Genomic DNA, 25,838 nt, shown 5'->3' with positions numbered 1-25,838 from the left:
TCAGCCTGTGAAGTCATCCATCACTAAGCTAGCTACATTAAGGTACATGTACATTAACCTCTTACCGTAGCTATGACATCGGTCAGCCGCATTGCATCCGCTCCTTGCTGCTGGAACTTTTTGAGTACTTTGGTTGCCAATCCCACCCTCGGCTTCACGTCTTTACTCTTCTCACTGTACAGTACCTGAGTATTCTTCAAGCAGTCTGGTCCTCGCAACAGCACACCTTGCCATCATGAAGATCACGACCAAGGAGGAGGAGGAAGAGCACTACAAGTAAGCACACCATACCTACCGGGTATTCATTAAAGAAAGAAAAAGAAGACCACGCGCAGTCGGCAGCAATGAAGATGCTAACTTCGAGGCAGTGCCACGCTCAAGGGCGGCATTGGAGGTGGTCTCGCTGGCCTCGCAGCGGGTGCATTGGGTGTCTCGCTCGCCTCTGCGAGGTATCCAGCTTTCCGCAGTCTCACCTTGCCTTTTCGCACCTTCTTGATCACCTCCGCAGGCACCTTTTCTGCCATTATCGGAGCCGATTCCTACTCGCGACGTTTCGAAGCCACACGCCAACCCGGGCGCGACTACCAAGACGAGCAAGCATCGTTACAGGAACAGATTGATGCATCCCGGACACAGAGCGAGAAGGTGAAGGCTTGGTTGTCAGACAATCGATACGGCCTGGTAATGGGCTCCTGGGTAGCTTCCATCTCTGCTGCAATGGGCATTGTCGGTCGCAACCCATATTTGACTACAGCGCAAAAGATTGTGCAAGCTCGTGTATACGCTCAAGGATTTACACTTGCCGCTGTCATTGTCAGTTTGGCATTCGAAGGGAACGACCGTATGAAGGGCAGCGGACGATGGGAGACTGTCAAGATTCTTGACCCTAATGACCCAACACACAAGCACATGATCGAGAAGAAGATTCACCACGAACGATATGCTGGCGAGGACCAATGGATGGACATGGTAGAGGCCGAAGAACAGCGATTGAAGGAACGGGAACGTGCCGTGAAGGAACGAGAGAAGTTGACGAAAGGCAAAAAGTCCTCCGAGAAGAAGGAATCAACCCACTCAGACCCTCTCAAGGGCAAGCCAGAGGAGGATAAGGATGAGAAGTTGAACTCGCATTAGTAGTGGGGCTCACCCTCTTGGCTTGCAAGCAACGTGGATGCAATGACGATCTGGAGACTGTATGACTGCATGAGTCCGGGCGATATAGGAGTTTTGGTGTGTGTAGCTGGAGGCATGTACAGATTGTACAGATAGCTTCAGAAGATCGACAGTATCAGATAATCTACAGGAAGAGAACTTTTGAGCGCCCTTGCGATACCACCAGTGATGTGGGTGTCCCATCGCTTTCTACATATCTACATGTACCTGATCTATGCGTGTAACTGCCACATCTGAAGGGCCAGGGAAACGGAGCGGTTGCACCTATATAAACCTGGTATCTGTCCTGAGACGATCTGACTCGAGAGTGTCCACCCAAGACAGAAATCGGTCGAGACGACTTCGCTTCGTCACTTAGGTCCCTGTAGGTAGAACACCACGAAACCCAACACATGTTTATGAGAAAACAGTCATGCAGATGATGATGATGATGATAATTCGGAGTAATAATAGTTTAAACATAATTGCTACTAGAATATATTTGTCGTTTCAGGGCCATGAAACCGTCTCACATGCCAACCGTGAGGTAATACATCTCTTATATCATACATCGAAGAATCCACCCCCCATTTGAAATCGTGCCCCATAGGTAGGTACCTCGTATCGATCGAGGCGACACTTACATGTCATGTGAAAACAACGCTCGTGGCCACGTCGTGGAATGATAGGTGCCAGGAAATAAAAAAAAAGACAGGCTATACACAGGAAGTAAATAAGGGAATGTCGGCCGTGGTAGCGTTGTGGATTTCTATTGTTGGCGTTTCGAAAGGATTCGTCGATATTATGTTGCTTCATTGCTGCTGCTCCGTGTCCGAGGACAGCCTTGGATCTGAGGTGTCGTGGGCCAGACCCGGCATCGGTAAGGCTCGAGGGATGTCTTGTTCTTCTTCTTCTTCGCCGCGATTACGAAGCACTGCGGTCTTCACTGGGGTCTCTGGAGCATCAGGCCGAGCGTAAGGCGACTCGTAGTCGGCTCCAGTCTCATTGCCACGACCAGGCGGCGATTCACCTTCTTCCTGCTCTGACTTGGTTGACCGCGCACGTCTCCTTCGACCAGATGAAGGGCGTGCATGAGCGAGACTGCCGCCATGAGGCTCGCCGGCAGTGGGAGTGAGCATGGCTGCGATGGGCATCCTCGTGACCGGCGGAAGGCTAGGTGGAAGTCCCGGTTTGGGCTCATCTGTGCGTGCAGTCGATAGCATGGTAGTCATTGGTTGAGGCGGAGGCTGAGGCGGAGGCTGAGGTGTACTCTGCGATGCTGGGCGTGACATTGATACTGGACCTGGCTCTCCAAAGGCCGGCACGGAGGCGGCGGCTGCTTCCGCTTTGGCCAACGCCTCTGCTTTCGTAGGACGACCACGTTTCTTCTTAGTCGGTTGGTCCGTGGGTGATGGCTGGATCGGCACAGCGCTGGGATTCGACGGCTTTGGTCTGATTTCACGACCAGTTAGACCTCCTGTGGGACCGGCAGTCGAACTTCCAAGCCATGCACTCTCGTACGGGAAAGGCCTTTTGAGGGTGGTGGATATGGAGCCAGTCATGGCAGTCATGGGGGTGGGGTTCAATGGAGCCAAGGATGCTCCCATGGGCGCGGAAAGTGATCTTCGCACATCATCATAGGCGAGACGACACGAGTTCAGTGAGCGTCCTGTTCGATAGAGTAGTCAGCCACCACGTACCTATGACCACGGGGGTTGGCAGCCACTAGGTACTCCAGGCTCAGGCATGGCCAGGTAGTCCCAGGTAGTCCACAACAAGATACTAACCTGGCGGTAGTGGGATATCGTCCCATCGAGGTTGCAGTTGCAAGCTTTGAATAACGCTAAACAACACATTAACGGGCGGATTGGCCGTTTTGATGATCTCGGCCATTAAAGAGTTCTGTCGTTGGTGGGAGGTACCCAAGTCAGCGAGGTGATGGGCAGTGGATCTCTACCAGGGTCAAATGCCCGACGTGCAGGAAGTATAATACCTACTTTTTCGTGGGTAGTCCAAGGCCGCTCAGGAGGCGTTGCCATGCCGGGAGGAGAGGGCAAAGGTGAGGAGGGAACGACAACAACGAAGCGGACGATGGGAAGGCATGCGGAGTGAGTGAGTGGTACAGCAGCTATTATCTTAACCGTCGACGCCAGCAGGCACCTCCTTCGAGGCTAGGTCCAGGTGATGAAGGCAGGCCTGGTCGAACGAGTGTATGGGGAGGCGCCGCAGCAATTGCGACTAGAGGGAGCGGAGGAGCAGCAGCAGAGGCAGATGCATCACGACGCCGGCAGCCGCAAAGGGACAGAGACAGAGACAGAAACGAGAGTCGATGGAGGCAGAAGGGAGGAGAGTAGTCAGGTAGTGGTGTCGGTCCATCATCATAGGAGGCACGGCGGTAGGATAGTTCTAGGGTAGAGGAAGATGGATGCCGATGCCCTGTGGTCAGAGATGTGAAACCTGGTATCAGCATCTTGCGCATTATGCGCATATGCAGGAGACGTGCTAGGTGCGGTTTCTCGACACTAGTGATTAGTCGCTGGCGGGACACTGGCTGGCTGGCTGGCCTGGCTGGCATTGCTTTTCTCCATGAGCAGAGCAGCGCATTTTCTGCACTCAGCGTCCAAATTAACGACATGCGTCTTGGTGCGGACAGACCACCCTGCGCATGCATGCATCATTCATTGCATGCAGAGACACCGTCGCCTGGTCTGACGCTGCACAGGACAGGGCCGGGCTAGGACCGTAAGGGATGTACATGTATCCATTGATCCAACAGCGCAGCCCCTTTAAACGCGGATATGATGTTATTGTTGATATCTGTAGTTTGCCCCCATTAGGGCCATTACCCATGATCACGACCGCCGACAGGTAGTCCCGCCGACCGCAATATCGGTAGTACCTCAGTCACTAAGGTACTCACTCGTAGTGCGCTCGGCAGTCGTGAAGTTGGAACAGCTGCTGGGCGAGCCCGCCCCGCGTCCAACCTTATAGTTCTAACTCCCGTCCTAGGTCTGCCGCTCTTCTGGGTCGCTGGAATTTTGTGAAGAAACAATAATAATAATAATAATAATAATAATATAGTAAAATCATCATCGATTCATCAACATCAACAAGTACCGTACCTACCTCCTACACTCTACACTGCCTGGGTATCACGTCGGGCAGGTAGGCGGGCCCTGCTTGTTCACTGCATTGCTCTGCACTTGCTCTGCTTCGCGCAGTCCCTCAGGAAAAGCCGTCCCAGCCTATCGTTGGTGCAGCTCGCATGGCTAACCGCTCGAAATTAGTACTTCGTTACTATGCCTGTGCGCTCTGGCGGCTCGCCGTCTCGAGACGCAGGAGAATGGATATCTGTGAGTTGTACTCTACTAACCACCAAAAGTGGACTCACTAGACACGGCCATATGAGGCTCCTTCTCCTGCTACTTAGTTTCATACGCAGGCCACGACCAATGCTGGACCGCTCAAAGATATCCACCTTGGCCCTGGGCCGCTGAATAACCGTTCTTTTGCGCAGCAGGCGTACATATCAGTCGCTACAACCATTGTACTATCGAGTTTGTTGCAGTCCAACCGAGTCTCCGACTCCCTATCGGCGGTGTAGGATGCGGTCTTGCAGTTACCTAAAATACCGGACTCGAGGGAATGTCGCTTTCCAGAGCAGTATCTCAGATCTTCTGACAAGTACCGACGACTTGCGCTTGCTGTCGAGAAGCACGCGGTGGCTTTGCAGACTGACGTGTGCTGGCATGGGAGCAATAATGGCAAGCTGAGGCACCATCTCCATCGTCAATGGCATACCGCACGCCGTGCTCCTGAGAGTACGGCGAGGTGTGCTATGTACTGATGCGCGTGGGAGTCGTGTCCGCTGGCTGGAGCATGCGCGTGGTCATTACCCCGAGGTGGGTGTGCGTGTGTGCGTGCCCGAGGGTGAGTGAGTGAATGAGGGCGAGTGAGAGACGGGTAAACTAGTGCCTTTGCCGCTTTGGCTCTGCTGCAATCTGCCATTAGGAAAGACTTGTATGCTACTCCTACAGTATTGCCTTAATCACTGCTATGTACATTATTGCCCAACGCGTCTTTTCTTGACCCAATCGCCCTGCCCACTGCAACAGGCGCATCACAAGACTGAAGACTGAAGAGAGAGCAATTGGAGCCGGTACGGAAAGAGGTCTCCACCTTCCTTCCCATCAAGTCTTCATAGTACAGTACTGAACGTAAAGAAGTGTTATCAATCACTCTCTCGCTCGCAAGATTCCACCACGACGCACCGCACCGCACTGCACCGCACCGCACCGCCGCGCGCCGCACCGCGAATCTCGACGACATCCGTTTCCTTCCCTTGGATCCGTCCGCCACCATCGCCCGCGGCGGAGCGCTGTTCACGCCCACACCCACGCCCACGCCACCGATGAATGATTTTTCCACCGCGCGCACTCACTAGGAATCCCGTAAGCGCACTCTCGACAAGAGCGCTGTCTCGCATCGACAAGACATGAGAAGTGGATGTGCCGGCGCTTGTGTGCTCGTGTTGTTGTCAAGCGGTGTTGAAGATCGTGATCTTCTGCAGCTGTGATCTGAACCTCCGCGTGCGACACTCGTCTGCTGCATCCACATTGTCAGCAACCCACCAACATGGCAGCTGCCCAGAACGACCACGAGAGAGTCGACTCGGAGGTGCGAGGCATGCAAGGAATGCAGCTCAAGGAAGAAGAGGAGGACGACTCAGACATGGACACCATACCTGCACTGGCAGCGGCGGCCAAGGAGCTCTTTGGTTCTGCCAGCGGGAGTGGCACTCCTGCCAGTCTCAAGCGCCAGTCCAGGTCACCCATCAAGACACACTGCAGCGCTGACTCCCCGGCCGTCAAGTCTGACAATGAAGAGACCATTGGCGGAGACGTAACACTCAAGCTGGAGCCTGGCAAGCCGCCAAAGCTCTCACGCTCCACCTCGCACAAGATCGAAAAACGAAGTCCCCGTCTGTTTTTTGACCACGATGACAGCACCGACGAGTCCAAGCGCACGTTCGATGTTCTACCGCAGTGCACGTATGCCAATAAGTCACTGGGCACGACTGAACATGCGCTCGAGTGCGATTGTGCTGAGGAATGGGGTAAGTTGTATCTACCAGACTCTAGGCTACCACTCTAGTGCGCTTTGCTGACGATGAAGCAGATCCAGCCACGCAAACCAACAATGCCTGTGGGGAGGACACCGACTGCATCAATCGCGCCACCAAAATGGAGTGCGTGGGTGATTGTGGTTGCGGCGCGGGCTGTCAAAACCGACGTTTCCAGCATAAGCAATACGCCAACGTCTCTGTCATCAAGACAGAAAAGAAAGGCTATGGCCTTCGTGCGAATACTGAACTGCAAGCTAACGACTTCATCTTCGAGTACATCGGCGAGGTGATTGGCGAGAAAACCTTTCGAAATCGCCTGCACCAGTACGACGAGGAAGGCATCAAGCATTTCTACTTTATGTCACTTTCCAAGGGCGAATTCGTAGATGCCACGAAGAAAGGCAATCTGGGCAGATTTTGCAATCACTCCTGCAACCCCAACTGCTACGTTGACAAATGGGTGGTTGGCGACAAACTTCGCATGGGAATCTTTGCCGAACGCAAGATTCACGCTGGAGAGGAACTTGTCTTCAACTACAACGTCGACCGATATGGTGCAGATCCACAGCCATGCTACTGCGACGAGCCTAATTGTACTGGGTTCATTGGTGGCAAGACACAGACAGAACGCGCCACGAAGCTGTCCCACACGATCATAGAAGCCCTCGGAATTGACGACGCCGACGCATGGGATACTGCTGTCGCTAAGCGCCCTCGCAAGAAGAAGGCGAGCGAGGATGACGAAGAATACGTCAACAACGTCGAGCCTAGGGGTCTGGACGAAGAAGGCGTCAACAAAGTCATGTCATCGCTCATGCAATGCAAAGAAAAGTGGATTGCCGTGAAGCTGCTCACCCGCATACAACGAGCGACTGACGAAAAAGTCCGCCACCGAGTGGTCCGATTTCATGGCTACCGTATCCTCAAAACCGCTCTAGCCAATTTCGCCGATGACACCAACGTGTGCATTCAGATCCTTGACATCTTGGACACAATGCCACGTCTCACGCGCAACAAGATTCAAGATTCGAAGATCGAGGAAGCCATTGGGCCCTTGGCAGAAAGCGAGGATGAGAGGGTGGCATTCCGGGCCAAGGAACTGATGGAGGCATGGTCTAAGCTCGAAATCGCGTACCGGATACCGCGCGTGAAGCGTGATCCGAATGCCGTTGTGCCAGACCGAAAGATAGACAGACGGGACGGCGAGAGACGACGGAGTAAGTCTCGGTCGCGGTCAAAGTCACCAGAGCGCATAGTGGCGCCGACTGGTCCACGAGTAGGTGCATCTGCTCGGCCCGCCTTCGCACGGCCCCCGCCGAGATTCCGACCACCGCCGCCTGTGGGCGTGTTACCCTATGGCTGGTTCGAGGCCACTGCGGCTAACGGAGCCACATACTACTACACACAATCAGGTGTTACCACTTGGCAGCGTCCGACTGTACCTGCTAACGCAGCGCCCCCGCCGCCGCCACCAAAAGCGGTCACCGATCAGATGGCACTGCAAGATCTGATCAAAAATATTGTCGCTGCCAAACCAGAGCAATTGGTCAAGCAGTCCACTACTCCTACCCCGGTCGAGACGCCGAAGAAGAAGGAGCGCAAGCAAGATAAATGGCGGGCGTTGCCGGAGGAGAAGCAAAAGAAGCTGTACGAGAACACCCTGCATCCACATGTGACCCATGTGTCAGGCAAGTACAAGAACAAACTCGCAAAAGAGGACGTGAAACGCTGGTCTAAAGAGTTCGCCAAACAAGTGGTGGAGTCGGATTTCAGGAAAGGGCGGGTGGAAGATCCAAACAAACTCAGTGACAAGAAGATCAAGGACGTCAAAAAGCAGTGTCAAATGTTCTTCGAAAAAGCATTGAAGAAGAAGGCCGCTTCCGATCAGAAGCGAGCCGAGAAGAAGGAGCAGAAGAAGGAGAAGAACGCAGACGGAAGCAAGACTCCTGTCGGCTCACCCCCTCCTGCAGTACTGAGTCCCCCTCCAGCAGATGATGATGGTTTGTCAGACCATGACATGGACGATGCCCTCGGCGCAACCCCTTCCGATGCGACTGCTGCATCAAAGCGAAGACGAGATGACCCTACAAGTCTTACCGAGGACGAGGGCCTCGCCAAGAAGCAACGCACGGAGTCTGATGAGGAATTCGCTGTTCGCCCGCCACCGCCGCCTCCGCCTGCAAACGACATATCTGCTCAAAGCGAGCAAGGCGCACCCCAGATGTACGACGAGGACGATGCAAATGACATGTCAGGCACCGATCAGGAACTTGGCTTCTCCATCAAAGGCGCAGCGCGATCGCATAGTCGTCCCGAATCACGCAACGGAGAGCCAAGGCAGACAGCGACACCCCCGACCACCGGTAGTCCTGATCAAGACGAGCAAGAAAAGTCGATCAATCGATCCAATTATGGTGGCATGAACCCAGAACGTATGCGTCAACTAGGGCTACTGGAAGGTGCGAGCGAGTGATGTCCACTTTCCGTCGTTTACATTGGCGTTTTGCAATACTTTCAGCGTACGGGCTGATAAATGGGGCTGTATGGTATGAGGCAGGCGGAGCACAGCATTTGGGACAGGAAAAATGGGCATGAATGCTGTATTAGTACTAATTCTCGCATGGCATGCGCCCACGAGCCTCTAGATGGCCAGTATCACACGTGCTTGTAATGCGCGTTTTTAATTTTTTTTTCTGGTTACTTTCGAGCGCCGCCTTGCTGTACTTCCATCGTGCTCATAGTTGCGCTTGCGCTCATACCTCCTATGCTCAGGCAGCGTCGAACAAGTCCTGCCCAGCATCTCGCCCGAGTGCGCTCGCGCTCCAGTGACTCCAGCCCTTGATGCGCCATCTATCGCCACTGTTACTCATCCATCCGCCAACAGCTGCAAGCACCGCACTTCGATCATCAGCAGGCGTTCTCAACCAGACCTGTTGGCCTGTGATGTGAAGCAAATCGATGGGGATGGCCAAGCCGTGCAAGCCATGCAATGCCGACAGAGCAGCAGAGAGGTGCAATTGCGCCGTCACGGGATCTAATTCTTCTTTTCCCTCTTGTTGATTGATATTTGAGATGGAACTTGAAGTGGAAGTGGAATGCATGTGTTCGAGGTGGATATATGACCAGTGAGGGTTGCGGATGGAGAAGTCGGTTTGAACAGTCTTTTGGGGGTTGGTTTGGGGGGGTTTTTTCTGATTTGAAAAAGAAGAAGGTGCGGCTGATTGGGCTGGAGTGGTGGTGGTGGCAGTTGTTGTTGTCATTGTCGTTGTGATCTTCAAAAGTGGGCTGTGATTCTAGATTTGTGCGTGTTTGTGTGTGTGTGTGTGTGAGAGATAGAGAGAGTGTGTGTGTGTGTCGCGAAGCGAGATGAACAATTAGAAGTACATAGGTACAGGAAGCTGGTGGGGAGAGTGAACGTGTGAATTCGGCCGATGCTCGGCATATCCATTGCCCATGTTGCTCTCTACCAAGGTATACCTTAACTTGGTAGTGCAATAATCGCAGCCCATGTACAAGTGTTTTCCCCAGCGCCACGCTTATAATCATACAAAGAGCCTGACTTAAGTACAATGCAATGCAATCAATCTTCTTCTTCTCACTGCAACTTGATCCTGGAGCTATTGCTGGTCATGACTGACTCGGCTTTCCTCTTCCCCAACAGCGAATCCGGTGTTGCACTGCGCTCTCTCTGTCCTGCGCTCACGCTTGCAATAGCAGCGGCCAATGCACCTCTGTCTGCGCTAGGTGGCGGTCGTGACTTGGTCATCTCCGCCAGACAAGACGCATGAACAATCTTCTTGTTCATGTACGCTGCATTCGCAAACACCCAGTCCTGGTGTTCCTCGGAATACGTGCTACTGAGATCCTCGTAGCAGATGCTGCAGGTGCTCTTTGTCATACCAGCCGGAGCACGCACAACTTGTTCCATTGGACTCTTCTGTGTCTTGCTTGCTTCTTGAGTATCTACTGCGGTGGCGGTAGTTGTCGAAGGGTCAAACTCGACATGCCTGATCCAATCCATCTCGTCCGGGAACCAATTGCGATGGTGTCCACGATTTGTGTTTGGATCTGCGATACGTTGGTTGGTACGGAAGTGCCAGTCCAAATGGAGGCTCTTCTTCTGTCTACCATCCTCCGTGGCATGGAACCGTCGGCCGCATGTGCTGCATTGGTTGGGGAACGCATCATACATCGATGTAACGAGTTCTGGTCTGAACACCTTCAGGGCAGCTGCTGAGATGGGTACGTTTGGTCGCTGCGCTGTAAGAGATGTAGGTACCAGCGACGGTGTGCCAGCTTGCGAAGGCGGTTGTGGCAGTGCGTTCAGCGATTTCAGCAGCGCAGCAGTAGGATCCATAGGCGGCGGTGCAGTGACTGCAGGGGAGGCAGTCGTCGTACTCGGCGCGTGATTTGAGCCAGGATTGATGAGCCCGGCTTTCGTCAAAGATGCGATGAGATCAGCTGCTCCATTCTGTGAAGGTGCGGGAGCGGTATGGTTCTGGATTGCGTTCATCTGTGAATGACTCGCATTCTGAAAGCCAGGCACCGCAGCACGCAGCTGAGGTGTGCTCGGCGGCTGTGCGCTGGCTAGTAGTGCTTGCAATCCGTTCAATGCATCTGCAGACAGGTGCGGCGTCGATGCTGAAGGCTGATGCTGTGGAGTTGCCGCAGGAAACATTGGCGTCGAATGGGGGAATTGTGGAGGAAAGGGTGGTGGTGGTGCTTCCCATTGCTGCGGAGTTGGTTGAGGAGTCTGTTGCGGGAACTGAGGGACTGCTGGAGCCAATGATGAAACCTGCTGCTTGATCTGTTGCAGCTCGACGGAGCTCACACGCTGTATGTTGAGCAGGTTGCGTAATTGGTTCAAGGCGCTCAGCTGAGTTTGCAGTCCAATATCGTGTGGCGTGGCGGCAAGTTGGTATTGGAACCTTGGAATGAGGGAATCGATGTCACGCTTCACATTCTCAATATCATTCGTCAAGTTGGCCAGTGGCGGCTGATAGGCGTACTGCTGCTGCGGTTGCTGTTGAGGGGTGGGCTGTTATGCATTAGTAGACTGACAAGTTCGAAGATGGCATGTAGACATACTTGTTGTGGAACACCGTAGCCTGGGTAGAACTGCTGGGGAGTCTGAACTGGAGGCCTTGCATACTGTCCGTTGTGCTGCGGTGGAGTTGCTGTGCCTTGAAATGGAACTTGCGACTGTCTGATCTTCTCCAACGCCGCCCTCGCTTTGATCATAGCATTCTCCAGCGGCTGCACCGTTTCTCTGGGAAACACTGGTCGAGGATCGATTGAACCTGGCACAGGCTCCTTCCACGTTTTGAGCATAGCGTCCATGTGCCGTCTTGTTGCGGTATCGACGAGGGTGTAGGCTTCCATGAAGGTGTTGTAGAGATTACGGCCAAGGTACACAGTGTAAGGTGTGCCAACATTCTTCACAATGCTATCAAGGACGAAGAGTGCAGGAAGTTTCCGCGTCGGCGAAGTCTGCATTGTTAATTGATCAGCACCTATTGAATCCAAAAATAGCACAATACCATGTCACGTGAGGCCTGTCTTACCGTCTTGATATGGGTTTCGAGCACTCGGGAGATCGCTTGCGCATGTTCTGTGTTCTCTTTCGCGATGACAGTCAGGTTGCTGATCTCGTATCTGTTGTTGCTTTGGAGGTCTTTCAAAGATTCTTCAAAGTCGGCGGCCACTTCAGCAGACGAGCCGCCGGAGATAGAACCTCGAGGGGACCGGGAAGACATGGTGACTTCACGCAAAAGAAGAGAGGCACACAGCGATGCAGAAGTATGCTACTGCGGATAAGATTTCCGCTTGACTTAGCAAGACAGCAGGTGACACCGGTCAACAGGACTGGCACATGCACGTGCAATTCCAGCAGCGGCGCCGCACGCAACACTGAGCTCAATGCGAGCGGCGCGAAGGTATTTGGCCCTTCGATGAGGACAAATTGTGCAAGAAGTGTAGTCAGGTTGCTAGCTAAACCGCAGCACGCTTCAAAGCGGACTATCCACAGTGCAAGAATCCGAAGCTCTTTCTGACCAGTCGTCTATCTCGTCCACGCCTTCACCATTCAACAGAGTAACAGGAATTAAGTGTTCCAGCGATGATCCCTCTGCAGATTGCCGACTCTGGCAATGCAGTCCCTGCGCTGCGCTGCGCTGCACTGTGCTGTGCTGTGCTGTTGGTAGAGAGGTCTTGCGGCGCGAGGCGTCCGTCTCAATTGTTTCGTGATGGTGACGCGTCGAGGTTGGGCTGTCAATATGCGCTTGTCTTGGGTATGGGGGACGGCGGGGTCGTCGTGATAGAGGAAGATGTTGAAATGGGGTGAACGTTGTTGCGTGTTGTGTAGAAACAGAAACTTGAAGTACATGTAGGTACCTTAGGTAGAAAGTGAAGTTCTCCGCACGTGATCGACTCGCTTGATAAGGTTTATGACGCATATCAGGTCTGGACCTCAGGCGACAGGATAACTGTCACAAAGGGAAGTGGTTGCACCTCGAACAGTACCTCCTACATCACACCACGGAAGATCCAAACTACAGAAACTACAGCACTACTAGCAAAACCGCATATTGCTCCAATATGAAGTTCTTCATCTTCGTCAGCGCCATCGTGCTCACCTTTCTGGCGATCTTTGGCGTCGCTGCAGATCAGCCTATGAAGCAAATCATCATAAGCTACCCGAAAGGCACTCCTGCTTCGGTCCTCGAGGAGGCCAAGAAGTATGTGCTTGATGCTGGCGGATTCATCTCGTAAGTTTTTACCACTACATACTCCAGATCCACCTGCTTGCGCAACTGCTGATGTGTGGAAAAAGACATGAATACAACCTCATCATGGGCTTTGCCGCCACGGCACCAGCCAAGATCTTGGAGACTTTACAGGCTGCTGGCAAGGACCACAATGTTCTCATCGAGGAGGATAGCACCGTATCCATCAACAACTCTTGAGAGGCCACAGTCATGGAAATGGCACAATCCACTGAGGTCACGAGATCTGAGAAGTGGGGAGAGTCATCTCGCCCTGGCAACAAGAACAGGAGATAACATGCACCTCAAGTTCACATTTGATTTTGAGAACTCGCAAAAGCAATGCCAAGGGATCCATTACATCTACTTCTTCTTGTTCCTCTTGTCGGCTCTCTTGAGCCCTCTCACGTCCTTCTTCAAACGTGCATCGACCATTTTGTACTTACCCTTGACTCCTCGTGGTCTTCCTTGGCCCTTGTTCTGCCCACCAGCACGAATGACCTTTACAGGCTGCTTCTTCTTCCCAGACTTGCTCGCCTTAGCCATGAGTTTGCTGATCTGGTTCGCCTTGTCCCGTTCCGTGCCCTCGCCATCTTCAGCGAGACCTTCCGACTTCTTCTTGAGCTTTTCCAGACGTCTTGCTGCTCGGAGTGTCTTGCGCGCCTTCGCTTCACGAACCTTCTTGATGGGCCGGGCGTTGACAGCCCGCATCTTCTCCTTGATTGCAGCAGCAGCCTCTTTCGTTACGGGACGTTGCGGACGAGCGTGCTTGTTTTCATCGTCCAAGAACCATTCAGGAAGACCGTCAACATCACGAAGAGAGTATTTGTTGAAGTTGTCGTCGAGAAGCTGCTGTTTGGTGATCTTGCCAGTGGCCAGTTGGTGAGCCAGAGTCATGGCTTCAGCAGTGATAATGTCGATGTTCGGACGACCTTCATTGTCGGGTTGATCTCGTGTCGTGCCTTCTTCCCAGTCCTCTTCCTCTTCATCTGCTGCCACGTCCTCGATGTCTGATCCTGAGTCTGCCCCTTCGTCTTCGGCCTCCGAGTCCGACCGCTCCATTGCGACATCTTCTGCCGCAGCAGCAAGGTCTGGAGAGGTAACATCGATACCACTATCTCGTGCCTTGTCGACATCATCCATGTCTTCATCCTCGTCAAGGCCATCGATGCCACTGAATAGATCTTGTTGAAAGAATGATGCAGCTCTGCTACTGAGCTCACCGTCCTTTTGCTTTGGCTGCAGATTCGTTGTAAGTCCTTCCTCCTCCTCCTCGTCGTCACTCCAGTCCGAGTCGTCTTGGTCCTGTACCAGCACCTCATCATCACTGGCGTCGCTGTCCGCGACCTCGTCATCATCACCAAAGCCCTCGAAGGCATCCTCCCTATTCTTTCCAGCCTCTTTCCGCGCACGTTTTGCACGAGCCTTTGTGTCACGATCTTCCAGCTTCTCCTGATATTGTTGGTACATGTTATCTAACTCTCTCTCCAGCAAGTCACCATCCTCGTCCGAATCCTCCTCTTCGCTGAACTCCTGCTGTGGCTTCTCCGGCTCGATCAAGGCAGTCATGCGGCCCTTTGTGATTTGGCGTCGGATGGAAGAATCCTTATCCGCGTCTCGCAACTGAAAGACCGCATCACCGCCTTGCAGGCCAGCTTCAATTCCGATTTCTGAGGGCGTGGTCATTCCCATTTGCATGCGTACGATCTCTCTCTGCTTCTTCTCGTTCTCGCGTCTCCTTTCCTTCTTCTTGTGTTTGTCCTGCAAGTCTTTGAGAGCCTGGAGTTCTTCCCGTAGCCGCATCTCATCGTCCATGGATTCTACTACTGCCACCTCTTCGCCAACCTCGCCCTCGCCCTTCTCTTCCACAACAGCCTTCGTATGTCCTGTTTTCTTTTCTTTTAACCCAAATCGCTCTCGTGCTTTTATTCTCCACCGAAGTAGCAGCTTGAAGTCGGCACGGCCAAGGACCTTGAGGTCTTCGCAGTTCTTTCGCACGTCCTTGGTGGTTTCCGACATCATGTCCAGCGCAGCTTGTGCGACGCTATCTTCGCCATCTCGTCGGAAGTGTATCCTGTTCAGCGTTCCCAGCATCTCGATCGGATCTTGCGATTGCACAAATTCGTATGCAGCGGCCTCGTGAAATTGCGTCCAGTCACCCTCTTCATACCCTTCTCTCTTTCTTTTCTTCTTCTCCGGATTGAACACCTTCGCCTCAGCACTCTCGCTCTTCTCCTTGACATCCATGAAAGCGTAGTGCGGATCCAGGAACTTTGGGTCCAGATGCTTGGGCGCCTTGTAGCCCTGACATACGTAGAAGGTCTCAGCGGACACATTACGACTGCTCGGTGGCTTTGTCTGCTCGACCTTGCTGAACAGCTGCTTGAAAATCCACTCTAACTTTGCGCTATCTTTGCTGCGGAACACTTTGGTGACAAAATTCCCGTTCGGGGCCAGGAACTCGGTCGCCAGTTTCAGTGAGCTGAGCACAAGCTCGTTTTGACTGAAGGCATCCTGCACCCAGGCTGTTCCGACATTGGGTGCACCATCGTGAATCACAGTATCGGCCTTCCATGTTTTGAGATGGCCTCGAATCGTCGCTCGGCACTTGTCAGTTGTGATGTCGCTTTGGAACGTAATAGTCTTCGGTATGGCCTTGATCGGACTCAGATCGACGCCTACAATCAAGCTCTTCTGCGGCATGATCTCTGCCGCTACCTGAAGCCATCCTCCTGGCGCCGCGCACAAATCTATGAGGCATTTCGACTTTTGCAAGAAGCCATACTTCTTGTTCAGCTGAATGAGCTTGAAGGCCGCACGCGACCGGTAGCCCTTCTCCTTGGCGAGATAGTAATATTTATCCAGACGCGCCTTTGCATGCTTCTTCTGGATCGCCATGGCAAAGGTGGTGATGTGATGCGCAATCTTGAAGAAGAGAGTGGGAGCAGCAAGAAAAGTTCGCTGCGGAGCCATGAACGGGCGCTAGCGCTAGGGTTTACATAGTCCACAGTGGCTCGAGCTTTGTAAGGGTACCTACGTCCACCTCTCAACTCTCAACTCTCTACTCTCTAGCATACCTACATGTACATGTACCTACAGGTAGCCAAGGTACCTTGTACCATACCATTACTTGGTTTTCCAATACGGCGACCGCGCTGTTCCACTCAGGTATACGGCATTGCTTGAACTTCAACGACGGCGAGGAGTATTCCCGAAAAGACGCATCAATAAGGTACATGTAGCATCACTTCTACATTATACATTCAGGTATGCATTAGAGCTATATCTACTGTATCATATTGCTATGGAGCCATAAAAAAGTCCCGGCCGGACGCATTTACAGTTGGTTGAGGAAGAGATGACATGCCTCAATAAAGTCCACTCGCGAGAATAAAGCCCGTGTTTCTACGCATAGGTAGGTACCTGTCAGCTTTCTTTCCTATACCTACCTTACTTGTATTTTTGCAACCTGAGAATGCTTACCTTACAATCATGAAATTTGCACAAGTGCAAACAACCTAGGTCTCCCCATTACCTTACAAAGTGGAATGGAGGCCACGTGTATTCATTGACATCGCTGTAATCGTCCAGCAATACCTCGCCCTCATCGTTCTCATCCGAATCCTCATCCGAATCGGAATCGGAGTCATAGTCATCGCGATATGCCGCACTCATTGCTTTCGAAGTCGCCTTGACCTCGGTCCAGGTCTGCGCACGAGAGTCGTCGCGGATATCGCCAATCGGAAGCATAGAGGTTGGATTCTTTTCAGCATAGTCGACGCCAGCGCCACGCCTCACGACGACCAGAAGTTCCTTCTCGCGTTCTCCAGGCGCCATGAGCGAGATGTCCTCTGTCTTGCCATATGCGTTTGCCGACTGATCCGCTTCCATTTGCTGCTGAAAGAGCGTGCGCCTCGTGGCATCTAGAATGGAGCCCCTGGTCGGGCTGTTGCTGCGGTATACTGTCACCACCGACCGCGCTTCTGGTCCATCTCGCTCATCCAGCTCCTGCTGCCAGGACTTTGGCTGAGGCAAACGTGTATGACGTTCGGTGTCGAAGAAAGCTCGGAAGCCCAGCATTTCGGAACTGTGAGAAATATAATGGAGCTCTTTCCAGCCATCACTATACTTGATCAAAGAGTCCAGATTTTCGTAGCATGCACGATGAAACTTCGGGCCCAGAACAGTGAGTCTCTCGAGACGCAGGGAAGGCAGTAGCTTCAATACTTGAGCAGTGCGATAGTAGCAGTCATCGTAGCCCCACTCGACATCACATGTATCTCCCGACACGCGGACGTATCTGATCTGGCTACGGATAGCATCATCCACGACAGCCAGCTTGTCAAGCAGAGCTTTCGGGTCCTCAAAATGGAACAGTGCTTGACCAAGCCATGTGGAACCTACTTCAGCGTGCGTTCGTTGACATGCTCGCAAGAGAGCAAGTGATTTGCCTCTGTTCCTTGAAACGACTCGACGAGTATCAAGGTCGATGAGACCGACCGCCCGCTCGCCAAAGCAGAAGCGAGTCGAGTGAAAGAGATACCCATAGATTTCGTCCCTGATCTCTTGTGGTAGTCTCATTAGACGGCTGTTCTCCTGTGGATTGAAGGGCAATTTCCGGCTTGTCATGGTGGGCATTAAGTTCGATTGGATAATGCGGGTTCGTACGGACGTCGATGGATCTAGATGAATTTGAAGTTGCTTTTGATACCTTAGCGAGGTCTTCGGATGTGTGAAAGGAGCAGACAGACGACTACATGTAAGGTACCGTAGAGTCATATATATATAATGGAGGTACTAGGTAGGTTCCATAGCCAGTGAGGTACCTTAGTTACCTAATGAAGGTACCAAACCTACGTAGGTACATAGTTACCTAATGTATCTAGGAGGTGCTTGGTAAGGTATCCTCAGCACCCTTCTTCGCGACATAGACCTTTTCCTAATCCTTCATGTTATCGCGAATGCTCCTTTCTCACGCGATTACACCTCAATCTTGCATGGTACCGCACCGACTCATCACGATCCGCGCCACGCCTACCTACTTAGGTAATCCAGCATTGTCGCGGTCCCTCTGACCACAACCTCCAACCACGGGACCGGAAGTACCATCCCGCACTCCTACTTCCAGGCAACGATGCCATCCATCTCGATTCTCACGTCATGGCTGCTCCTTCCAGCAGCCATATCAGCAGTCACACTTGACTGTGAGAACATTGTCGCAGACAACCAAAAGTTCAACCTGAAAGCACTCGGCGGGCCAAAAGACGTGCACTGGGTAAAACCGGAACCGCCAGGATACCTTAATACCACCTGGACAATCGACATATGTCAGCAGCTCAAGAAACCGAAGGAAGGTGATAAGGCGCACTCGTGTCCTGTGGGTACGCAAGTGTGCGGTGTCAAGCGCGTTTACAATGACGAGAACGACGGAGGCTTGGTCGAGGTGATACCCATCGCTGGCGAGTATCTGGCCGGTGATCACCTTGCTCCCAAGGTCACGAGGCTAAAGCACAGCTCGAGCAACCAAGACTCGAAGCGTGAAGGCTTGCGAGTGGAGCTGCACGGTGGTGTCCTGGTCAAGCAGAAGCAGAAGGCTATTGTCGAATTCATATGTGATGCGGAGAAGGAAGGAACAGAAGGTTTTGAAGAGGAAGAGAAGCTCATGGATGTGGCTTCGTACGGCCAGATGAACAGACGAGCGAATGGCGAGGGAGAAGATGATGGCGAAGGTGAGGGCGAGGACGAACCACTTCCAGACTTGGATGCGGGAAAAGCACTACAATTCATCAGTTACAAGGAGGAAGGAGATCTTGGTGTCCTGCGGCTGGATTGGAAGACGAAATACGCTTGCGAAGACGCAAAACAACCACCCGCAAAAAACAAGAAGGGCAGCTGGGGCTTCTTCACATGGTTCCTGATCATTGCCTTCTTGCTCATCGCGAGCTACATCATCTTCGGTTCATGGCTGAACTACAACCGCTACGGAGCACGAGGTTGGGATCTGGTGCCGCACGGTGATACCATCCGTGACATTCCATACATCGTGAAGGACTGGACGAGTGGAGTGGCTGGCAAGATGGGCAATGGCAGCAATCGGGGAGGTTATAGCGCCGTGTAAGACTCTCTGGAGCACATTTTGCTGGGGCACTTGCACGTAGATGTGAGTGCTCGCCCTGATCTATCTAAAGTCCTAGATGCCATGGATAGCAGCTGACATTTGGCAGATCCATTTAAGTATAGCGAGCACTTCGTATACCATGATCTTTTCGATATAGATCAAGTCATCTCAAGGCGACTACCATTCCATCTTCAACAAGTTGTGGATTCATCGGATGAGGAATCACAGATTGGCAGGCTGTACCCCTTTCATGTCGGCTCACGGCATGAAACAGCACAGCTACATCGGCCCACACAACGTGCGGCAGACGCAATTCTTTCCCGGTGGAATAATTACTGCCGTGACTTCTTCAAAATCATCATACAAAGAAGACCAGGTTTCCGTTCCAGGCGGGTCAAACTTCACCTTCTTTGCTGCATCGCTTGAGCGGCTTGACACATCCGCGCGGATGAGCCACAATGAAGCGGGATTTGTCCTCGTGTCGGCCGGTTTCGTGTGAAAAGTGCAAGTCTACACATTCTTGCAGAAACATGGCAAATTTCGCCTGAAGCAGAGATATTGGATGTCGAAGGTTAGGTAGTAGCAATTTTGTGCTTCACAGAGTCTAATGGTCGGGTTTCAATGATCGCTCGGTACCTAGAGTAACACTGCAAACCTCCAACCCTATGCCGTGGGTCAACAATGAAGTATCCGGAGACGGGCGAACAACCTGGTCTCTTGACAGGTGCGGGATGGCATGCAATAGCATATGCTAGTTCAGTCATAAGCATACGGAAGTAGGAGATACAGCGGATGTCAAACCAAAACTCTCAAACCCTTATACTCAAGCCTTAAGAACCACTTGGCAACCTTTTGCGTCATATTCAATCTCGATAGTCTTTTATGGCAGTAGAATAGAAATGCATGGTTGAACCGAGCGACAACGCAAAAGGCTGTCGAATTGCGGCAATTGCCAAGTAACATCTGCATTGACACGTCGTCAAGGCATATGAGGTTCGATCGTCGTGCGATCGTAGCCCTGTGTGAGGATCTGCAAAGTGCAGTTGATATCGTGGGTCTTCATGATGATGACATCTAAGGCATGGTCTAAACATAGCAACATCCTTGATGGTAGACACCGGACAGGGAGGCATTGAAGTGGGCCGCGTAGTCGTGACTCCTAGTGCCGAGAGATATACAGTAGCAGTCACTAGCAGTGTACCTCCTATTAGGTATGTCGAGCTCGCTCGGGTAGAGTCGACTGGAGCACAGAGGTACATGTATAGGTCCATGATGATGACGACAGTGGTGCTCGTACCTCCTATCAGCCGCTGTTCAGAAGCGTCGGTCGCGCCGACGAAAGGAGACATCCTTGTGAGTGGCAATATGGTGGCACTTAATGCATACTTATATAGGCGCCTAGGTAGTTTCGTGGCTAGTGCTTGCGCGCATCGGATTCGGAGCGCTACAATGCGGATACATGTAGATTAACACCGACCCGTGCATGCATACCATTTGGCAGCAGAGGTGGGTTGGAACTTGGAACTTGGTTGGTGATGTAGCTGTGGGATGCGCCTGACCAGGTTATTATCAGCCTAAGCAATGCTGCACTGCTGCAGTACCTGAGTTGCTATAGTGCGTGCAGCGAGTCAGCAATATCAGTACCTACATGTACCTACATGTAGATTCCGTAGCAGGTGTGTACATGTACATTACCTAGTAGATTCCTCCTAGGTACCTGTAGAGGTGGAGGTACGTGTGGAGAGGGAGAACAAAAGCGCGATATGCGCTGGCGAAGTGGAAGTCTCCGAGGCGAAGAGAGAATTCGGAGTGGAGTGGGGAAGGTTGGCCGACATCAAACGGTGATCGACCAACTGGAACTGGCACAATTGGACAATAAGGTACCGGTAGGTACATGTACCTCCTAAGTGTGGAAAGTGGAAGGTGGAAGGTGGAAAGTGCAAAAGGTGGTGGAAGCCTGGAAGGCAGGCACTTTGGCACTGCCAGCCTCCAGGCAGCATAGACACGTGGGCGGTGACCAAGATCACCTCAATCAAACCGAACCAAACAAGACTGCGCTCCTGCCATTTGCCCAGAGTGCTGTATTCTCCACATCCGTCAAGTGTACCTCACCGTCGGAGTCCGTGGCGTGGTCGACAGACTCGACAATCATGTCTACCGGTAGGCGCGCGGCACAACGATCGAGGTGGGAGGTGTCTCCGAATTAGTATTATTCGTGTTATTATTCTCACAGAACCCGCTCCTGTCGATCGCATAGGAGGGAGGGCTGTCTAAGTGTGAAGGCGTCGAGACCAGAAAGTGTAAATGTGAAAGCATAACGGTACCTGACATGTATAGGGGACGTGTTTGTTCCTGCACAAGTGCTGCAAGCGTGCCGGCGGCCGTGCTGGACCACCAGGGTGCTGCAATTGACAGGTGGTACTGTACAACAAGCCATGGTGATGGTGATGGGAAGATGGCGTTTGGAGTCGCCGACCAGGAGACAAGACCCCGTTCCCAATGCGATGCTACCTCCAGGTGCTCAGCAAATGTGCAATTCCATGCCATGCCACGCTGGCAGCTGCAGCCTGCGGCGGAAAAGGTCGGTTCAGCAGCAAAGAATGTCGCGGCGTACAGTGGAGTAGACTCAGTAGACTCCAGTCAGTACCTCCAGTAGGTACCTCCTAAGGTAAGGTATGTAGTTACCTGAGTAGTTCTAGGTTAGGAGGTAGGAGGTAGCGTATCGATACCGGCGTCCACAAAAAGGATAACCAACGCCCATTGCCCGCCAACAGAGGCCCAGAGAGAGCAAAGAGGGAGGGAATCCATGGAGACGGCGCGGTTATGCAAGTCGAGACAGGGATCTACCCGGTAGCGAGGCTCGCGCAGCTGTGCTGATGACCGCAACCAAAGCAAGCACGGATTATACTTTATAGAGTCGGTTCGAGTAGTGTTCTCCTACATGTACTGTAGCTACTAGTGTGTTCGTCTTGGGGGTCGAGCGGCGTATGTATGTAGGTACTTGTGGACTGCCTGCCCGGTACTGCACCTCTCGCTGAGAGCACGCCATGTCACGACTGGCATCAGATGTGATAATCCCTCTTGAAGACGCATCCATCATACATGTGGTCCGCTGAACAAAAGGCCCGTCCGTCTGTTAGTCGTCTGCAGGCGTGAGGAGCCTTGGATCGACTCTAGCCGCAGCCGCCCAGCCTGAGCCCGTCAGTGGAGCTCGCCAGCCCGCCCCGCCCCGCCAGCGAGCCCGCGACGAGCAGGAGGAGCAGCAGCAGCAGCAGCAGCAGCAGCAGCAGGAGCAGGAGCAGGCGGAGGAGGAGAAGAGGCCCAGAGGCGAGGATCCACTTGGGCGGTTTGTCCCAGATTCCCAGTGGCCTTCGATGCAACAACAGACCTCGACCGAAGCGAACGGGCATCACAGCAGCCAAGGCCAACAACACCACAAGTCCTGGCTCGCGCGTGTCTCCCACAGGGCCTCTCACATTCCCGCCAATAGAGCCGCTTTGAGCATTCTGTCGACGCCCTCGTCATCGAACAGCACCGGCACTGCTCCCATCACCTCCGCTGCATCTGCAACGTCGTCTACGATTGGACCGCTGCCACTGCGCGCATTCCAGTCGTCCGACTTTGCAGATTCGCTGGAGCAGCAGCTGTACGCTGTGCAGCAACGCAACTCGATCGACCAGGTCAGTCCAACCGAGACCGAATTTCAGGCGACGCCCATTGACGCGAGCTTCGGCAGCCGCGTTGAGCAGCGCCAGCATATTCTCCAGCACCAGCCTGGAGCGTCTGCTACAGATCTGCCGCACGTTTTCACCCAGCAGCGCAGTCGAAGTGCCACAATAACGCGCGACGAAAAGCCCTTGCCCGTCGAGCCTGCGACCTGCGAGGCCGTGGACGGGGAAAAGAGCGGTATGGACAAGTACACGCGACAGGCGGGCGATAGCGCGTACGATAGCGATGCGGAGGCCGACGATGAATTTGAGCGTTCCGTCTTCACTTCGCCAACATTATGCACCACCTATGACGACCAGAGTGACCACCCTTCAGACTCCGAGGACGATCATTCCGTGCTGGACGGCGACGACACACCGACCACGCAAGGTTGGGCCGACAGAGAGGGCAGAAGTCCGACAGGCAAAATCACGCAATGGACGGAGGAGGAGGTTGCAGACTATGTGGCTGCCTTGTCTCCGGCACTGAAGCAGTACGGCCAGCGCTTCGTGGAGGAAGGGGTGAACGGCGAGGCACTGATAGCACTGGGGCACGATGAACTCCGGGAGCTGGGCATTGTGAGCGTGGGCCACAGACTCACAATATTGAAGGCAGTGTATGAGCAGAAGATGCGCGCCGGGGTGAAGATCGAAGAAGGAGACTACATACCTCTGTCGGCCGAAGGCGAGAAGGGCGAGATGACCGCTACCCAGGACGATATTGCTCGCATCATAGAGTCACTGCGGCAACGAGACCTGCGAATCCAGTCGGCAGAAATGGAACTGAAGGGCATGAGAGACTACTTGGACAGGATATCGGACGAAAATAGGAAATTGAGGGAAGAGACGCTGCCGATCATGAGATTGGTGAAGGACCAGAGGACACCACTGCCTGATCCGTCTGGAGGCACGATACCCTCCCCACGCGAGACGGATCCTACAAACAGATTAATGGAGCAAATTCAGAACAAGGGCAGCTCGCTCAGTCGGAAGTTCTCCACGAAGAAGCTATTTTTGAACAAGGACGGTCCGAGGCAGAATTCGCCTACTCATGGCACAACGCCTCAAGGTCGAGAGATAAGAGACGATGGCGGAAGTCATCTCGAAGCATCAGCTGCGGCTATGGCCGCCAGTAGCCACCTTACAGCAAGCATGGCAAGTCAGACCAGCCCGAACAGCGTGCATGGTCACCAACTCAGTCCGACAAGCCCTGCCTATAGCACACACGTGCCTCCTAGTAGCACCTCTCGCTCATTTCCACAACACAACCAACGAGGGTACATCACAGACAACGACGCTTCGTACGTCAATAATCACTACAGTCAAGCCAGCACACTTGCAGAAGAGCCCCCGAGAAGTGCACGACAGCAGCAAGACCGATCACGAAGACAAGCGCCAACCCCTAGCCCCCGAGATGAGGCAACACCAGAGCCCGGCAAGGATAGAGACAACCCGCAGGTGGAGATATTCAAAAGCTTCCGCGTTAGCATTGAGGATCCTTGTCGCGTCGTGCTACCAGTTGTAAGTGGTCCTTGTTTCTCGCGCCTGGACTTTGTACTGACCTATCAGGCTTTGAAACGCTACAATATCACGGACGACTGGCGGCAATACGCGCTCTACATTGTACATGGCGACCAAGAGCGGTGTCTGGGTCTCGAAGAGAAACCTCTCCTACTGTTCAAGCAATTGGACAAAGAGGGGCGAAAACCAATGTTCATGTTGCGAAGACATGCTTCGCCACAAGAAGGCTGGAGCAACACTTCTGGAGTTGGCGCGCCCGCTCACGCACAAGAACCCAAGGTGAGCACTACTGACTCGCGTTTCTGTAATGATTGATTCTGGGAGCTTGAAAAGCTGACAACGTCAACAGCAAGTACCTGGTGGTGTGTTGTGATTGGTCACGCTGCTCACGATGATCTCGAGATGAAATAGCGTACATGGCGGAAGACAGTGCGTGATAAGTCCGCACTTGTAGGACATGCAACATGGCAGCACCGGCTGCACAGTATTGATGTGAGACATACTACGACGATTCACGATACCATCTCTGCGAGCTGATTGTCCTTTGCCATAATGGTAATGGCGATATTTCTGCCATATTGAGTCATATCGTCTTTCGTCACTCTACTTCTGGCACAGCTGGTTGCCGTAGGGTAGACATAGTACCTGAGCATTTAAGAATGCTCGGCCGCCAGCAAACAAATCTTCTTCTCCTGACTCATTCATAAGTCGCCAGTACCCACACAGCAGTAGTGTTTTCATTCTTCTGCAAAACCTAGGAGGTATGTGCACACGGTCATCTCACGCCGCTGCTGAAACGACCGTGTCAACCACACATCGAAATGCATCCATTTCCTCGTCTACGGAACCTCCTCCCGCTGCCGTAGATAGATTGATGCTGCTGCCCACATAGCAAGGTTTCTTCAGCCGGCGTGTCAACACTTTGGCCATGCGAGTTGTAAAGTCCAGCGATGAAGGCGCAGTGTATAATGCTGTGCTCATGGGCTGTGTTGGGTTGTATCGCTGAATGATTTTGTCAGTTTTGATTCCAAAACTGATCGTTCTTTGAGAAAAAGAAAAAGAAGGGAGTGACCCACATCTGGCAGAGCGTATACAAAACTGCCCATGGATACCGCGCCGGGTCCAGTTTCTGAACTTGTACTTGTGAGGAAGAGCATGATGCAGTTTGCGAGGATGGTGAGATGCACGTTGAGCCTGAGACCAGGGCTGTGAGGAAGGTCGATTGCTAATTCGAGAGCTTTGTTGCTGGACTCGAGGCCATTGACCACAGGCGGCTTGCTTGCATCTGCTGCCATTATCGGTAATGTGGTATGTTTATGAGATGCGATGGTTCGGGACTGTTCGACACGACAAGACAACGACAAGACAGTAATGCACGGAATCCACTAGTTAGCTCCATGTTTGCTCGGCAGCCACCCGACGTTGGCTTTTGCGTGGATCTGTTTGACTTT

General features: G+C 52.9%; 11 protein-coding genes across 11 annotated transcripts; 5 read left to right on the top strand and 6 right to left on the bottom strand.

The window, feature by feature from the left end:
- The first annotated feature begins 92 nt into the window (after positions 1 to 92).
- Positions 93 to 1,323, top strand: SEPMUDRAFT_147367 (uncharacterized protein). The gene is made up of 2 exons (XM_016904251.1): positions 93 to 276; positions 369 to 1,323. Exons 1-2 carry the CDS (start codon positions 236 to 238, stop codon positions 1,132 to 1,134), a joined length of 807 nt encoding a protein of 268 aa, XP_016763613.1. The 5' UTR covers positions 93 to 235; the 3' UTR covers positions 1,135 to 1,323.
- A 297-nt stretch (positions 1,324 to 1,620) lies between these two features.
- Positions 1,621 to 3,548, bottom strand: SEPMUDRAFT_147366 (uncharacterized protein). Its single transcript, XM_016904250.1, has 3 exons — positions 3,150 to 3,548; positions 2,940 to 3,054; positions 1,621 to 2,821 (listed from the first exon to the last, which is right to left on the bottom strand). The coding sequence occupies exons 1-3, from the start codon at positions 3,189 to 3,191 to the stop codon at positions 1,965 to 1,967; spliced, it is 1,014 nt and encodes a 337-aa protein (XP_016763612.1). The 5' UTR covers positions 3,192 to 3,548; the 3' UTR covers positions 1,621 to 1,964.
- Positions 3,549 to 5,258: 1,710 nt separating this feature from the next.
- On the top strand, positions 5,259 to 9,428 carry SEPMUDRAFT_161660 (uncharacterized protein). The gene is made up of 3 exons (XM_016907951.1): positions 5,259 to 5,323; positions 5,379 to 6,268; positions 6,331 to 9,428. The coding sequence occupies exons 2-3, from the start codon at positions 5,788 to 5,790 to the stop codon at positions 8,748 to 8,750; spliced, it is 2,901 nt and encodes a 966-aa protein (XP_016763610.1). The 5' UTR covers positions 5,259 to 5,323; positions 5,379 to 5,787; the 3' UTR covers positions 8,751 to 9,428.
- Positions 9,061 to 9,420, bottom strand: SEPMUDRAFT_26642 (uncharacterized protein; the record flags this gene model as incomplete). Its single annotated transcript, XM_016908415.1, has 1 exon — positions 9,061 to 9,420. A coding segment is annotated over one exon (360 nt), but the record flags the coding sequence as incomplete, so codon positions are not given.
- A 269-nt stretch (positions 9,429 to 9,697) lies between the features above and the next one.
- SEPMUDRAFT_80257 (uncharacterized protein) lies at positions 9,698 to 12,563 on the bottom strand. The gene is made up of 3 exons (XM_016910239.1): positions 11,842 to 12,563; positions 11,366 to 11,767; positions 9,698 to 11,315 (listed from the first exon to the last, which is right to left on the bottom strand). The coding sequence occupies exons 1-3, from the start codon at positions 12,031 to 12,033 to the stop codon at positions 9,873 to 9,875; spliced, it is 2,037 nt and encodes a 678-aa protein (XP_016763609.1). The 5' UTR covers positions 12,034 to 12,563; the 3' UTR covers positions 9,698 to 9,872.
- Positions 12,564 to 12,874: 311 nt separating this feature from the next.
- Positions 12,875 to 13,242, top strand: SEPMUDRAFT_114581 (uncharacterized protein; the record flags this gene model as incomplete). The annotated part of the gene is made up of 2 exons (XM_016901100.1): positions 12,875 to 13,044; positions 13,110 to 13,242. 2 exons carry the CDS (start codon positions 12,875 to 12,877, stop codon positions 13,240 to 13,242), a joined length of 303 nt encoding a protein of 100 aa, XP_016763608.1.
- A 162-nt stretch (positions 13,243 to 13,404) lies between these two features.
- Positions 13,405 to 15,939, bottom strand: SEPMUDRAFT_36887 (FtsJ-domain-containing protein; the record flags this gene model as incomplete). The annotated part of the gene is made up of 2 exons (XM_016908652.1): positions 13,405 to 14,016; positions 14,146 to 15,939. The coding sequence occupies 2 exons, from the start codon at positions 15,937 to 15,939 to the stop codon at positions 13,405 to 13,407; spliced, it is 2,406 nt and encodes an 801-aa protein (XP_016763607.1).
- A 431-nt stretch (positions 15,940 to 16,370) lies between these two features.
- Positions 16,371 to 17,799, bottom strand: SEPMUDRAFT_161658 (uncharacterized protein). The gene is made up of 2 exons (XM_016907950.1): positions 16,525 to 17,799; positions 16,371 to 16,446 (listed from the first exon to the last, which is right to left on the bottom strand). Exon 1 carries the CDS (start codon positions 17,677 to 17,679, stop codon positions 16,573 to 16,575), a length of 1,107 nt encoding a protein of 368 aa, XP_016763606.1. The 5' UTR covers positions 17,680 to 17,799; the 3' UTR covers positions 16,371 to 16,446; positions 16,525 to 16,572.
- Positions 17,800 to 18,039: 240 nt separating this feature from the next.
- Positions 18,040 to 19,976, top strand: SEPMUDRAFT_147362 (uncharacterized protein). Its single transcript, XM_016904249.1, has 2 exons — positions 18,040 to 19,201; positions 19,266 to 19,976. The coding sequence occupies exon 1, from the start codon at positions 18,176 to 18,178 to the stop codon at positions 19,157 to 19,159; it is 984 nt and encodes a 327-aa protein (XP_016763605.1). The 5' UTR covers positions 18,040 to 18,175; the 3' UTR covers positions 19,160 to 19,201; positions 19,266 to 19,976.
- A 3,091-nt stretch (positions 19,977 to 23,067) lies between these two features.
- SEPMUDRAFT_80244 (RA-domain-containing protein) lies at positions 23,068 to 25,676 on the top strand (the record flags this gene model as incomplete). Its single annotated transcript, XM_016910238.1, has 5 exons — positions 23,068 to 24,103; positions 24,155 to 24,387; positions 24,436 to 24,666; positions 24,737 to 25,389; positions 25,464 to 25,676. 4 exons carry the CDS (start codon positions 23,068 to 23,070, stop codon positions 24,758 to 24,760), a joined length of 1,524 nt encoding a protein of 507 aa, XP_016763604.1. The 3' UTR covers positions 24,761 to 25,389; positions 25,464 to 25,676.
- On the bottom strand, positions 25,168 to 25,682 carry SEPMUDRAFT_114576 (uncharacterized protein; the record flags this gene model as incomplete). Its single annotated transcript, XM_016901099.1, has 2 exons — positions 25,168 to 25,389; positions 25,464 to 25,682. The coding sequence occupies 2 exons, from the start codon at positions 25,680 to 25,682 to the stop codon at positions 25,168 to 25,170; spliced, it is 441 nt and encodes a 146-aa protein (XP_016763603.1).
- Positions 25,683 to 25,838: the final 156 nt, after the last annotated feature.

This window comes from Sphaerulina musiva, assembly GCF_000320565.1.
Source record: "Sphaerulina musiva SO2202 unplaced genomic scaffold SEPMUscaffold_2, whole genome shotgun sequence".
Classification (NCBI taxonomy): domain Eukaryota; kingdom Fungi; phylum Ascomycota; class Dothideomycetes; order Mycosphaerellales; family Mycosphaerellaceae; genus Sphaerulina; species Sphaerulina musiva.
This window is presented reverse-complemented; position numbering and strand designations above follow the sequence as displayed.